The 16,122-nt window shown below is 41.7% G+C and overlaps 1 protein-coding gene across 1 annotated transcript in view; it reads right to left on the bottom strand.

Annotated features, from left to right (window-relative positions):
• Positions 1–15,847, bottom strand: part of LOC121925945 (allantoinase, mitochondrial-like) — a 30,931-nt gene extending 15,084 nt beyond the window's left edge. The window contains exons 1-6 of the mRNA XM_042458507.1: positions 15,602–15,847; positions 14,221–14,378; positions 12,740–12,805; positions 4,355–4,506; positions 1,565–1,728; positions 833–921 (exon numbers count right to left, since the gene is read on the bottom strand). Coding sequence (XP_042314441.1) covers positions 833–921; positions 1,565–1,728; positions 4,355–4,506; positions 12,740–12,805; positions 14,221–14,378; positions 15,602–15,827 — 855 coding nt within the window. The 5' untranslated portion in view covers positions 15,828–15,847. The remainder of the gene's footprint in view (positions 1–832; positions 922–1,564; positions 1,729–4,354; positions 4,507–12,739; positions 12,806–14,220; positions 14,379–15,601) is intronic.
• Positions 15,848–16,122: the final 275 nt, after the last annotated feature.

Raw genomic sequence — 16,122 nt, 5'->3', positions numbered from 1 at the left:
ATGGGAACGATGAATAAAGCGATTCTGAAAGCGGGATAACAACTGTATTATTTTAATTCGATTTTATTAAAAACGTTTTATTTTAATTCGTATCAAATCCTAAGTGCGAACAAGCTCTTAGGATCTCCAAAGGAGGAGCAACTGAGGATAGTCAAACAGAAAGTATGACAGTGATGTGAGAGAAACAGAAGGACTGAAGTATATGGAAGCTCTGTTATTGTACTGTTTCTATTTGTATCCTGCTACAGGCAGTCAAAAACCAAGTGTGAATGGGTAAATTCCAGAATGATCATTCTTGTTTCTGTGGAAGATCAGCTAAATATGCCACCAGTATGACCATGTTGGAATGAAAGGGCTTTCTGTTGGAAGAAAAACTTGGGCACACTATGAAGTCAAAATCTGATTGGAATGATGAATTGGAGCTACTCCACACACAGGTCCACCTTTAAAAATGTGTGGTTCTGCACTTCTTTTGGCAATGGCTACACATGTGTCCACAAATCAATGTCTCTTTGGACCACAAACTCTTCCCCTTGCTACATAAAATCTGTATTATCATCTTAATCCAAGGGCAATCCATCAAAGAAGATGCAATCTTTGGGAGATTCCATTGATAAGCAAGGCTTTAACTGAAAATGGATTAAGGTCCCATTGATCTGATAGCTGCACTACATTAGACATTTGAAACACATCTTAGAGGCTAGAGATAGCTGTTGCCCACCCCTCATGCCCAGATTGCAACTTTGAGTAGAAATGCAGGAATCACCTTCCAGGAATGATTGCAGGTAATTTTTTAATACAAAGAACTGTAAACCATATTGGTCACTAATACATCTTTTTTGGTCCCCTTGTCTTCCCCACCTGGGCAGCCCCAGGTCTTTGTTACCAATTCTGCTCTTTCATTGCAAACTCTGCTGACAGCTGTGTGCACAAGCCAAAGTTTCTGTCCAAACCATCTTCTAACTGACAAAGGGGAAATGTTCCCTTGCCAGTCCTTTGAATCAAAAGGCAGAGGGGGTTACAATTCCTTATCATCAGGAAATGACAATAAAAAGAACAATAACTATATGTCTCAACAGGTCAGAAATCCAAAGAGAGTATACTAGCTATTCCCATCTCCAAACAGCATTCATTATAATACATGAAAAGGGAAAGGCTTGGAAGTATTAAGCTAAGAATCTAGGATGTGATAGTGATGGCCAGTGACGTGCTGAATTCTTCATCTGTATTGCACATTATTTGCAACTGATCCATAAACATCAGGAATGAATTAGGAAATGGGGCTTCCAAATAAAATAATTTGCTTTCAGAGCATATCTTGGGCCTTATTTCTTATCTATAAAACTGAGCACTGTTTCCAAAGCCAATTCATAGAGATGGGCAGGGCACAGATTAGAAACCTCCACCCTATGGCCATCTAAGCTCATGGTTCTTTTGATTCCAGAACTCCCTTCCTCAGCCAACAGAAGGGCAGAATCCAGCCTTCTTTTATAAAGAATGGATTGTTGTAGGACACTTTCTGTGAAATCCTGTTTCTCTTGTTCTTATGATTATCCTTCCCAACCACATAAGACACGGGACAGTGGGTACAATTGCATTTCTGGATATTTTACCTGATTTCCAGGAACCATAGCACCCCAAAAAGCAACATCAACATGGCACTGTCCCTTGGCAGACTGGAATTTGGAATCAAGGGCAGACAAGGTTGTGGCTGGAGGACAGCAGAACCTGTTTGGTCAGGAAGTAAAAACAGATGAAGTTACCTAAAGAGCAACTAAACTGTTACAGGCTTGTTTCTAGTACAGTCTGGCTCCCAGGTGTGGAGCATAAACTGTAATGCAACCTATTACATTCTATACACAAAGAGCAAGTTTATTATCTTGAGCATAGATACCTAAGTAGCCCAACAAATACCAGTCACAGACAAAAATGGACATCAGAAAATTTGGGGAAACTCCAATGTTTGCAGAATCACTTTGGGGGAAAACACTCTGTAGGAAAAAGAAACAAAATAGCCAAAACAGCCTGCAGCGCATTTTAAGAGGGTACAGAATGCTGTTGAAAAAGAGAGCAGGGTAGGATGGAATATCATGAGAGAGTAACAGGTTTGAACTCTAAATAGGAATACTGTGCAACGTTTTGTTGCAGGTTCCATTTGTTAATTTAAAAATTCCAAGTAAACAAATTGGTTATGATATATTTTAATTTTCACAAAGTGTGAGCAATGAAATGCAAACCTTAACCCATCTGCACAAGAACGAGCTGAGTTCTTCAGTGGCTTTTGTTTTCTGCTATTAAGGCAGTTTCAAAGCACTAGCATTGTTTATATTCTATTTTAAAGGCCTCTTATAACAAGACTTTCTCATGAGCTTTGCAACAGAAGTCCTATTTAAGTGACCTTATTAGTAAAATTAAATTGTCACTTTTAATTATCTGTTCAGTTTCTCCTTCAATCAATTCATTCACTTTAGCTATTTTAATAGAAATAATCTAAATTCAAATCTTTCTGCAAACAACTGAAGTGCAATAGTTTACAGCCAAAATATTAAAAGAATAATTTTAAAAATTATTTTGAAAATTAAATTCTCATTTAGACAGGAAAAAAGAAAATGGGGCACCACCATTGTGTAAGCATTGCAACCGGTGAATCCAGACAACTTGTACATTCTTTATTTTCTCTATTTTCTATTCTCTATTTTCCTTTTTAAAAACTGTTTTTAACATGTGTTCCTAAACCAGTGGTTTATTTTCTTTAAAAAAAATTGGGATTAATATTATTATAGTGGTCTTTGGTATTTGGGATATGGTTCCAGATCCTTCTATGGATACCAAAATCCGTGGATGCTCAAGCCCCATTATATACAATGGCAGAGTAAGTTGGTGTCCCTTACAGAAAATGGCAAAATCAAGGTTTGCTTTTTGGAATTTAAATATTTTTTTAAAAAAAATTGCAAGTCATGGATGCTTGAATCTGCAGATAAAAAAACCAGGGAATATGACTGTATTTTTAATTGTGCTTTATTTTAAATTATTGTAAGCTATTCTGAATCCTGTGCTGGGAGAAAGATGGTGTATAAATTAAATACACACACAAACAGGCCGAGAAAGTAAGTGAGTGCCTTGCTGGTGAGCAAAATAGATGACTTGGGGCTTCAATTATTATTTTTCTTTTTTCAGCTCCCTTGGATAATTAGCCCATCATTAGGCTGGTGGCTCCCATGTCAGTGGGGCAATGAATCCAATTCAAGGTGCTAGACCTCACACATCTTGGACTCAGCACTTTGTTGAGTTCAGCACCTTGGACTGCTCCTTTAAAGCTACCCAAAACCTGGAGTGGATTCATTGCTCCACTGACATTGAAGCCACCAGCTGCCACTATGACTAGGGGTTGCCACAGAAACCTGTTAAGCCATCACTAAGTTTCTTTTCCCCTTCTCCACCCTACCAATTTTGGCAATGTGATATCAGATGTTTGGTGGAGAGCTGAAAACGGGAGGAAGAAAAAACATGGACTGGAGGTCTATGCAAACTGAATGTGCAGATACACCTTTGGTTAGTGGAAAGTATAATCACATGTTCTACAGCATCTGTATAAGACCAGTAGCTGGCACTGCAGGACCATATTTGGCATTTTAGGAATATACACACAAAAGCCACTTATGCCAGAAGAGAAGTCTTCTGAACAGTGTGTTCTTAAGCTACTGATACCAGGACTCTGTGTGAGCTTGGCTAGAATAGAGTAGATAGTTGAGCAAAGCCTGTGCAAGTTCATGTAGTCATGCAGAAAACTGTGAAGACAGAGAGTTTAATTCACTACAGCACAATCTCAAGGACATTCATGCAGGCATGACTCTCCCTCTGCCCCCCTACAATCCTTCTCAGAAAGCTTTTCCTGTGGGTCACAGGAAAGGCTTCAGATGCATGTGGCCAAGAAGCTGCAGGAGGGCAGGAGAAATGTGTGTGGGTGGGTGTGGGGGGGGGTGAGCGGCGCAGAGGCAGAGTGTATGTATCTACTGTCCTTTGTTGTGACGTGTCTTCAAATCCTTTCTGATTTAGAGGCAACTCTAAGGCAACCCTACCATGGGGGAGGGGGTTTCTTGGCAAGATTTGTTCAGAAAGGGCTTGCCTTTACCTTCCTCTGAGGCTAAGAGAGTGTGACCTGTCCAAAGTCACCCAGTGAGTTTCTATGTCTGAGCGAGGGTTCAGACCCTAGTCTTGAAAGTCATAGTCCAATGCTCAAAACACTTCACCATGCTGGCTTGCTACCACCCATAAATGCAGGGGAACCTCATTGTGCATTCTGAAATAAAACAGGAAAAATGTTGCCGCCTCCCTCCAGTCCTCTGGTACATACCCTGGCATGTCAACAATTGTGGTGATGCCTCCTGCAGCCGCAGCCTTAGTCACAGATGCAAATCCCTCACAAGATGGGTGTCCAGGCTCACAGATGTGTACATGAGGATCTATGATTCCTGGCATGACCACAAGGTCTCCAACATCAATCATCTGTAGGCAGAAGAGGCCATGAGACTTAACAGGTCACTCCAGACCACTTTATGATTGGATTAAGAGTATGGCTCCTAAAAATGTTTTTATGCCTTGTGCAGGCTTTCATTAAAATGCTGGAGTTCTATAATGCAGCTTCTTAGGGGGCTATAGAAAGCTTGAAGGAATTACAGCAGAGGATTTTAAAAAGTCTACAATCTTCAATCAAACTTTAAAAACCCTGCAACAGCTACAGTACAAAAAAGAGCAAAGGGACTCCTAAGCATGTTAATTATGTGTTGAACTGTGATTCACGATGGTTAAGACTTGGAAGTCTCTTTACCATGTTATTTTCATCATTCGGAAATGAGGGGTGCAGTCATAAATTTAGACCAAAATCCAGGATCCCATTCTCTAGGGCTGGTTCTCTGCATTTGGAAGAAATTCATGTTATTCTTTAAAAAAGGATTTTTATCAGTAGAGAATAGGATAATTTAATTTGGTTTGTATTTTAACATGGCCTGACCTAAGTTATACTTTCCAAACTAATAAACAAGTGGGAATATAATTATGCTTTGTTTTTCATAATTCTCTGAACTTGGGGGTACAGTTTTTCAATCAAACAAAAATGTGTATGTGTGCAGTAAGGAAAACTGCATCCAAAATGTATATACTAGGGGAAGGTGTTTGCAACAAAAGTGTACGACACACCAAACAAATATTCTTGTGGAGCTTTTGAAAAAGTTACGAACTGGTATGAAAATCAGACTTGCGCTTGTGTGTGAATTTTATATGAAGCAAAAATGAGAGAATGTCAATTTTCACCCCTAAGATAATGGAAAATAAATAGATAATACACATTGTCCTATCTAACAGGGCTTCCCACCCTATACAAACCTATTCATCAATTCCAGTATAACATTAGCTAACTCCCTGACTGTTTGACATCATCACTGCTAGATATCTTGCTCATTCCATCTAAGTATGTTTGAAATGGCAAGAAGAGAAAGGACACCAATCTGCTGTCCCATCATAACTGTGCTAGTTTGAAAATGGAAGAATGTCATTTTGGCATCATTTTTCACACACTTCTCCCCATAATACACTTTGCTGATCCATCATGGATCATCATGATTTTTCCATGCTGCCAGATGCCACCTTCTAGCAGGAAGGATGGTAAGAGGAATTGCAGCTGCTGTGTGAATGTGCATAGACTTCTGGAAGGTGTTGGCAGCTGCAACTGCTGTAAGGGGAAGTGGGGAGAGGAACAGATTCACACCCACTCACACCAAATGACTGCCTGAGAAGTAGAGCTGCAGCAGAAGGGACTGTCACACGAAGGCAGTAATCGAACTGCAGCTAGACTGAGAGCCTATTGACGGGTTTTGCTCGTCAATGAAAAGGTACACTACAGTAATGATTTAGATGCAAGGTAGCAGCAGAATGGATGCGATAAATAACAACCCAAGATACTTTTATGCTGCTAAAATTTGGCTTTTATAGTCTTATGTGATAAGGTCCTAACAGGAAGACTCAGCCAGCAAAATATTTGTCCCATTTCCAGTGTATTGGACAATGTTTTCAAAAACTTGCAAACAGTATAACATTTGTCATTCGATAAAACTGCCTTATGTATGCTAGAAAGCTATAATTAGAGTTTTTGCTTCTGTTTTACACAAAACGTGGCATCACCAACATGCTGTGATACTGCCATCAGCATGAAATGTCAGCAACACCCCTGAATTTATGCAGACTGCATACAAAGATTAGCAAGGTAATCCTTCCCCTTTTTTGTTAAAGCTCTTTTCTCTGTGGCATGGGATGCACTGCTGCCCCATTCCTATCCTTGAGTTTGCCATGATGAACCCAGTTTGAATTTACATCCATTCTATGTTTTTTATATAGACTATATAAGAGTCAATGTATATAGAATATATAAGAGTCAATGAAGTGATTTGAACATTAGACCATGGCTTTGGAGGTGAGGGTTCAAATCCCAGTTCAACCATGTAAACCCACTGGATGACACTGGGCAAGTCACGCTTTCTCAGCCTCAGAGGGCGGCAAAGGCAAGCCTGCTCTGAAGAAACATGCCAAGAAAAACCCATGATAGGGTTGGCATTCTATCTAATAAGTATGCAGTTAGGAAACAACTTGAAGGCACACAACAACAACAAAAGGATATATATTTGCAAACATCCCACCTCCTGTAGGCAGCTTGAGGTTGCAAAGAGGGAATTTCAGGGGATGGAAAAAGAATAGATTCCTAATGTTTTCTGTGAATGTCCCTTTTGTATGAGAGGATGAATTCAGACCAGCAATTGTTTGTCTCCTCCTCCCTGCCTCCTTGAAATTCATTGATTTTCAGAGGCTCAGCTGCATTTTATGTCATTCCTGATTAATCAGCATGCCTCTTCTTGTATCTCCAGTCAGTTGTGCATTCCCTTAAGATGTTCTCATTGTCCAGGATTTATTAATGCACACAGCAGACCTCAGAGCTAATTTAATATGCCTATTTCTTAAATAAGAATAATGAAGGCAGAAACAACTACACATCACATTTAAACTAGTGTTTTACCACTAGTTATCACAGCTCTATGCAAAGAATTCTGAGAGCGGAAATTTTGTGAGACGCAGTGACTTCAGTATTTAGAGATTCTTAGTCTCATTCTTCATAAAATTGCAATTCTCAAAGGACTCCTCAATACGCACGCACACACAGATGCTCCCCACCCACAGAGGTATAAATGAAAAATCTTACTTTTTAGAAGGCCTTCTCCCCTCCCTCTTGTATTTGGGGGTGTTTTGACTGGGGATAGATCAGACTTCCCAGGTTAAACTAATCATTGATAGAGGAAAGTCAGCAGCTATTTATCTATCCTTCTGATTGAACCCTGACTTTCATGTGGCAGCAATTAGTATGTCTGTAGGAAGAGGGTTAATGAAATAAATGCTTTTTCAAATTGTAAGACTCTTTTTCCTTTGTCTCCTACATTTCTGGTGCATGCGTGTGTGTGTGAGAGAGAAAGAGAGAGAGAGAACATTATATAACATTGTAACAACAAAGGAGATTATTGCACCCAGGAATCCTTGCGGGAGAGACTCGGGATCTAAAATATGAAAACAGATGCTATCGCATTTACCTGTGTCCAGACTATAGGCAACCTGTATCCACTTGGGCAGCCTGCCTGCAACCTGGGACTTCTTCTGCGGCTTTTTCAAGAATGGAAAAATCTCGTTCTTGAAAAAGCCATGGGAGAAGTCTGCGTTGCAGGTGGGCTGCCTGAGTGGATACAGGTTGCCTACAGCCCAGACACGGGTAAATGTGATAACATCCATTTTCATCTTTAAGATCTCATTTCTTTCCCGTCGGGATTCTTGGGTGCAATAATCTCAAGAGAGACTCCTGAACAAGGCTGGAAAAGGAGACAGGTGGGGGAATAGGAAATCAGATTGTAATGTCCATCCCTTTTCCTTTCCCCACCCAAACCATGCCCACTGACCACCCCAAATTGGCATAACAGCGCAACTGAATTTTCACACTGTAAATGATAGCATGACAGAAGCAAAATGGGAGACCATTAACAGATTTTTTTGTGTTAATTATTTAATAAATAATGAATAATAAATAATAATAATTTAAAATGGACTCTCACAGGAAGGCAACAGAAGAGGGGCAACACATGCAGTGCGTCCCACCCAAAGGTGCTATAATCTTGCCGCAAATGTGATTGACCTGCCTTGTGTGATAAGGTCCACAAACTCAACATTTAACTGTATACACATATATTAGCTAGTTGTTCACAGTAATACTGGTTTGAAACCAGAAACATTTTTTCCTGTGATAATTATTATTACTTTTTCCAGTTCCCAGGGAAGTAATGCACATAGGGCAGTCCTTGCCAACATTTTAGGTACTTAGTGACACTGCAGAGTAGTACATTCATTCTTTACAATCCACTCTTGCCCTGAGTGGCAGCAGCTTGAGGACAGACAAAAACAAAACAACCCTTTTTCAACATGGGGAAATGTAGCAATTCATTTTCACAAGATCTGGCCATGGCCTATACTACAGACAATTCTAAAACAGGATTCACAATATTAATGGAGAATAAAACTACCCGTAGCTACTAGTCAAGCAGCTTCATCCAGAATCAAATGCACTATGCCTCTGAATAGTTACTGAAGAATAACAATGAGACAAGGCTATTTATTACGATCTTTCCTCCAATAAGCTCAGTGACGCATGCATAGCTCTCATCCTTCCCACTTGATCCTTACAACAATCCTGTGAGATGGTTTGACAGAAAAGGTTAGAGGTGGCTCAAGGTCACCCAGTGAGTTTTGTAGTCAGTACAGATTAGAACCTGTTATCTCTCAAATCCTGGTCCAGTTTTTGACCAGGGCTTGGAAGATAACAGTTTCTGACCTGCACTGACTACAGAACACACTGAGTGATCTTGAGCAACATCTACCCTTTTCTCTCAACCTGTGGAGAGCATCTAAATCTCTCTCAAACTATTGGGCATCTAATTTGGAAAACAGAAAACAAAGTAGGTCTCCATTCTTCCTATGTTCCTCCTATACTCTCATCTTGTTACTGTTGTTCACGTATTATTCCAATGACTCAAAGGCTATTTTCACAAGAAAGAAAAACAGCAACTTTTCTACCCAAATCTGTCTCATGAACTACACAGTGAGAAAAATTCATGGGCTGCTTATGAACAATTCACAAATGGGGAGGCGGGGGAGGAGGGGGTGAATGTCAATTATTAGCCAAGATAAGGATGATGTTGTGATCAGCAGCAAGCCCTGACAAAGGGTCAATGGTCAGGCAACTAAAAGTTCAACTCTCAAGGGAAGGGGAGTTAAAAAAAGAAAAAAGAACCAGTAAACATACAATTGTGTTCTCTACACAACACATTTCCCAATGCATTTCCAGTGAATTTTATTCATTCCTCCTCACTTACCTCATGGCTATAGGGCTTCATTCTCCACTCAGTTACAGTGAAGTCAATAGAGCCACAGCAGTGTAAAATATGTGTAACTGAGTGGAGAATTAGCCTCCAGGGATGTAATGTTTGGTATTGGGATTGCTCCCATCTACAAGCTGCTTCATGTAGAAGCTCTCCAAATATTCTATGTTCTGGTGTACAATTAATGTTTCCTTTCTCTTTCAGAATAGACTTGAGACCCCATCATCTCAAGGCATGCCTTTATCACATCACGAACCTGTCTGAATCAGTACTTTATCATTACACTCTTTCTCTGGATTTCCTGATGATCTGAAATGAAATGGGTGAAGAAAGGGGAGACAATCTTCTCAGTCATAGGTGAGATTCATCTTGGTGATTCACGCTGGTGTTATCAGGGGTTAGGCCATTATAAGCATTTTATCATATAATCTAAGGGGATAATTAGTACTTCCTTTTCCAATACTTTCCAGCCAGGTGTGCAGTGACAGCTGCAAAACACCCAAGCGTATCCCCTCCTTCATCCCAGATCACCACTGAATGGCTACAAGGGTTTTAGTGTGGGTTTTAGACTATTTTTATTTGCCCAGGCCATCCAGAGTTTATTGAGAGAGATAAAGAGAGAGAGAGTGTGTGAAAGAGAGAGAGAATGAATGAATCTAGTTAAAGGGTTCAAGTCAGTCTAAATTCTCTAACATTTAGAGAATCTGTAACTTTTAGTACTAGATTTGGTACTCTAACAAAATAGTGAATTACATTATTTGTAATTATTATTCATTTTTGTGTTAAGAAAGGAACACTTGTGTTGCTCATTACATTTTGTTACCCCTGTTTGAGGGGCCAGATTTAGAATTGATAAGTGAATGGAATACAACTTATATAAATTGTCAGTATGTTTTTTAAATGTTTTAATTGCTTTTAAAAATAAATATGTATTATTATTTGACTTGTTTTTGTTTTGTTCAGTTTAATTAATGAATTTATTTTAAAACTTTGTCTTATTTTTCCAGAGCAAAGCAGGGTCATCGAATATATCATGCAACATAACTCTGTCCATCAATCAGTTTTACTGCTTTATTGCCACAGACACAGGACTGCATAATTGCAGAAGTCTAGCAATCTAACAAGACTGAGATTAAGTTTTTCTACTGATGTACCAAGTAACAGTCTCTAGTTACATTTTAACTAAATGGTCCCTTAAAAGAGCATTTTAAGAAACATCCTGAAAACTTTTTTAAAAAACTATCCCATTCACTTATCAATTTTTAATCTGGCCCCTTAAAAAAGTAACAAAATGTAATGAGAAACACAAGGGTTTCTTTCTTAACTCTGTAAGGAATAATGACAAAAAATACTTTTTAACTATTTCAATTAATAACGGGTACAAATTACTTTTAAAAGTAGTTTTCCAAACTCTGCAAATGGCACCTGTGTCTAAAGTTTTTTATTCTCTCTACTCAGATAAACATGATTCACTGTTTTTGTTAAGCAATACTAGCTTAGTACTAAATGTTAGACTTTCTCTACATATTAGAGCAGGGGTAGGCAACCTTTTTGAGCCGGGGGTCGGGTTGCTTTCCCTCAGGCGACTGGGGGGCCAAAGCCGGGGGTGGAGCTTCCACCCTCCAGGGTCGGTGCCGCGCGCCGGGGGTGGAGCTTCCACCCTCCAGGGGCGGGGCTGCGTGCCGGGGGCGGAGCTTCCACCCTCCAGGGGCCAGGCCTCCCCATCTTTGCCGGCTCCTGACGGGGCACCAGGCCCCGTCAGAGGCTGGCAAAAAAGCCGGTGGGGGCCGCCAGCACTGGAGGACTCCAGGGATGGCAGCGGGCCTCTAAGAGACCCCCTGCCGCTGCCGGAGGCCTCTGGGAGGACTCCAGGGGCGGCAGCGGGCCCCTCAGAGACCCCCTGCCGCCGCCGGAGGCCTCTGAGAGGACTCCAGGGGCGGCAGCGGGCCCCTCAGAGACCCCCTGCCGCCGCCGGAGGCCTCTGGGAATCCAGGGGCGGCAGCGGGCCCCCAGAGACCCCCTGCCACGCGCCGGAGGCCGCGGAGGGACTCAAGGGACGCAGCGGGCCCCTCAGAGACCCCCTGCCGCCGCCGAGGCTCTCGGGAGACCCCAGGGATGGCAGCGGTCTCTTAAAAGGCCCGCGCCACCTCCAAGCCCCGTTTGGGGCTGACCAGGGCGGCAGAGGGTCTCTTAAAGGCCCGCTGCCACTCCGGAGCCCCGTTGGGGACTCCAGCGGCGGCAGCGGGTCTCTTAAAGGTCCGTGCCGCGCCTCCGGAGCCTCGTTTGTGAGATGCCAGGGGGCGGCGCTCTTAAGGCCCGCTGCCCGCCTCCGGAGCCCCGTTGGGGACGCCGGGGGCGGCGCGAGTCCTTAAGGCCCGCGCAGCAAAAGCATCCGGAGAGCCCGTTATGGGGACTCCGGAGGTGGCAGCAGGTCTCCTAAAGGCCTGCTGCCCATAGCGGTGAAGTCTCGCGCGAGCTTTTCTGTGGTCGTGCGAGACTTCACCGCTATGGCCACTGCCATTTTTTCTCCCAAAATGGCAGCGAAGTCTCACGCGACCTCAGGGAAGGTCGCGTGAGACTTCGCCGCCATTTTGGGAGAAAAAATGGCGGCGCCCATAGAGGCAAAAAGCCGCATTCGGCGGTGGCGGCGGCGCCGGCAGCAGCTGCCGAGGGCTGAATAAAAAGCCTCTGCGGGCCGGATTCGGCCCGCGGGCCGCAGGTTGCCGACCCATGTATTAGAGAATTCATAGTCACTTGAACACTTTAACTAGGTCCCCATTCTCACTGGCACTTTTGCACTGGAAGGAACTGGGAAGCTTCCGTTTCTCCCTCCCCAAATCCCTCCGGAAGCAAGTGCTGACTACCAATCAGGGGTATTTTAACCCTGAATGCCCTCTTGGAGAATTCGGGTTTAAAATGAAGGCACCTGGCTGTCAATCAAATTTAGTTCCGCGATTGTCATAGGTGACATTTCCAGCACTCATTGGGCAATCGGAAGTGTGCTTTCCCCTCTCCTTTTTTTAAAGAGCCAGGTGCCAGAATGTGCACATTTTGTCAAATTTAAAAATCTCCTGTGTGTGTGTGTGTGTGTGTGTGTGTGTTGTGGGTATTTGGATCAGTGCAGGTTATGATCTGCCCTTGGCCCCAGTTTCAACCCCAAAATGCAAGCTAATGCCATCTCTGCATCCTGCAGCTTCCCTCCTTGCCACCTCAGAGTGCCTCATACACATGTAATAATAATAATAATAATAATAATAATAATAATAATAATTCCTCACCTCGGAATGCCAGAAAAAGATGTGATGCCATGTATTCTTTGCTTTCCCTAGGCTACTCCTGAATACCTTAGAGACAGTAGCAAAAGCATTCTGTGTATCAATTTGCCAGTTTGCCAATTTGGAAAGAGAAACGTTGTAACATTCGCATTGTAGCATTCATTCACAAAGGAAAAAAAGTCTTGCAAAGTGCCCTTTCCAGCATTTCCTCTGTTGGAAGCGAGGAAATGAAAGGGAAAGTGAACAAGCAGCTAGCCATGTTCTATCTAATATATATCTACCTGAAGCAAAAACCATGCGCATAGACTGCCAAAAATAATTTAAAAAAATAAAAATAAAAAGGAAAAGCTCCCTGGTGGAGAGCAGAGGCTTGGCTTGCTCTGTCCCTCTGACCTGCCCTGAATTGACCCTTCCTCCTGCCTTTTCCTTTGCCTCCTCCTGCTCCATTATAGAATGCCCTCCATGGCCCCCTTCTTCCCCCAGCTCCCTCCTCCTCCTCCTCCTCCTCCTCCATCATCACTTTCTCCAGTTCCCCCCTCTGCCCTCCCTCTGACTGCCCTTTGCAGACCCCGTCAGTCACCCCAATTCCCCCTTTTTGCCTCCTGTCAGATTCCCCTTTTTTCCATCCTTCCTCTGACTCTTTCCTCCTCCTCCTCCTCCTTCGCCCCGATGAGGGGAGGGAATGCTTGCCCTCTGCCCTCCCTCTGACCTAAATGCCTTCCCTGAACTTGATCCAATCATGATTGGGGGCAAGTTCATATTTGGCAGAACCAGTTTTTCCCCCCAAAAGAGACGGCTTTTGCCCGGATTGCAAATGACTCACACTAAGGGGCATTTGACACTAAATGCTTGTGCTTGGGAGATTCGGGGCCAATATGAACTTCATGTGAAATAATCGATTTTTGATCCGGGGTAAAGTGTAGTCTAAATGGCCCCTAGATTCATTCTTGGGAGTTGTCATCCAAAACATAATATTTCTAGACACCGTCAGCTCTAATCTGTCATTAGGACCACACCTTGCAAACAGTGAAATAAACTCCATTGAGTTCAGCCTGTTTGCAAGGTCAGCCCAAGTGCTGGATCCATAAAGCCTCATATGAATTGGGACCCAGGTACCTGAAGGAATGCCTTTTCTTGCAATGGACTGCTTTGTTATCTGTTCATGACCTCTTCTTGTTGACACTGAGATAAGAGATAAGTGGAGGGCATCTTCAACTGCAGTACCCTGGCTGTGGGATTCCTTTCCTAGGGCATCTCACCTTGCAATGACACTTTTCAGTATTAGGTTCAACCCCTTTTTATTCTATCAGACATTTAAAAAGAATGTTGGATCTGCAGCTTTTAAAATCTATTTTAAACATTTGTTGTGTAGGATTATTTATTTATTTATCGGTTTTCTGATTGAATTTTAAACCATCCTGAAAACTAATGTAGAATGGCTGTAAAGGAAATCATAAATAATAACACATGAAAATCAGTGATACCTTCTCCGCACTGGGTCTGGCCCAGTTTCTCTTTGGCAGAACTTCAGCTATCTTGCCATTGCAGATGACAATCTCTGCTGGGCCAATGGTGTTATCCAGCACCACTCGGTTACTTCTTACATACATAACCTCTGAACCCACATCCAGTTTGGCTGGCCCTTATTGAAAGGGAGAAAGGGAGAGTTCAGTTAACAAAACAACCAATCTTCTGCAGAACTCTTAATTTCAGTATTTTATTATATATTCATGGCATCTATGTGATGTGCTCTGATTTAATGCTCTCAGACATTAATTATAATCTAAATAAATATGAAGTATTTTTCTAATATTATTTCAATTATTAAAAAATATGGAAAAATATGGACATAACCTATCAATGGGAAAATGAAAAAGAGGTTCTAGTCTGCCTCTCTTACCACGGAAAGTCATGAGCCATTGGTCTCACATGATCTTCCCTCTTTCTTCTCTTTTCCTTTCCTCTATGACTGACTTCAGATTGTTGAGAAATGGTTTTAGGCTGCATCCGAACTGCAGAAATAATCCAGTTTGACACCACTTTAAGTGCCATGGCTCAATTCTATGGAATTCTGGGATTTGTAGTTTTGTGAGATATTTAACCTTCTCTGACAGAGAGATCTGATCCCACAATAAACTATAAATCCCAGAATTCCATACCATTTATCTATAGCAGTTAAATGGTGTCAAGCTGGATTATTTCTGCAGTGTTGATGCAGCCTGTTTCCTGATGCTGCTATAATAATAAGATTCTGAACACAACAAGAAAATTAATTCTGTGAACCAGACCTCGCAACTAATGTGCTAGAAATAAAAAAAAAAAAATACTGGTAACAATTTTGGGGAATAAAAAAACACAAGAGTTATTTTGTAAAATAATGCACAGATTGATAATAACATTGACCCCCAACCTATCCCACCTATATAATAAAAATGCAATTTTTTTTAATTTGTTCATATTACTATTGGGATGCTTTTTGAAGTTATTTCCCCTCAGTTTTATGCTATTTTGTTATTTTTTTAAGGTGGATCCCCCTCCCAAAAGGAACTGAAAAGTAGTGAAAAAAACAACAACACTTGCCTACAGTAATAAATTATTGCAGTTTGGATTTTTGATGGGAGGGAGATTGATGACATTGGTAACAAATTTGTCACACTTTGGGGCATTTTAACAACCTTTATCATGCATCACTGCCTCTGAGAGCAGCCGTAATCTATTCTATGACAATATCACACCAAACATGCTCCTGGAATGGAAATCCCTTCACTGGCTTGATATAATTTCTTTCACCATTCAGATGGAAGTTTACACCTGGAGACTATCAGATTATACTAGTCTTTGTCTTTCCAATGGTCTCTCGCTCACCTGCTTGCTGGGTACTGCTTTTCCTAGACATATCAGGCTGGTGATGAGGATCAAAACTTCTGCTTATCACTGCCACCTTGACTCTCTGATTCAGTTTCTTCTTGCTTTCTGATGCACTTCTACAAAAATCGTTACAACGTAAGAAACCAGACTGCTGGATGGATGGTTGTTGGTCTGGTTTTGACTCAAACAGTGATATAAGTGGGAGACAAATTTCCCAACACATTTCCCAACAAATTTCCCATATTCTATTCTGAGACCTTGGGAGATCAGTGTTTGTACTAGTGGAGTTAATCATTAATTGTTTGATCTTTTGCAACCAGAAAGTTACTTCTCTTATAAATGACCCCTGCAAATAAAATAAAATAAAATATCAAATGAAATGAACTATTTCTTATGTCCAGAGTTCAAATTGTCTTAATTGCTACTAAAATAAAATATCACAAAATGATTGTGTGGAAAAGAAGCCCAAGAAGACAGGTGGGTGGCAGTAAGTGCCACCAATCAGTTCCATATTGCGA

The sequence above is a fragment of the Sceloporus undulatus genome, chromosome 3, assembly GCF_019175285.1.
Source record: "Sceloporus undulatus isolate JIND9_A2432 ecotype Alabama chromosome 3, SceUnd_v1.1, whole genome shotgun sequence".
Lineage (NCBI taxonomy): Eukaryota > Metazoa > Chordata > Lepidosauria > Squamata > Phrynosomatidae > Sceloporus > Sceloporus undulatus.
This window is presented reverse-complemented; position numbering and strand designations above follow the sequence as displayed.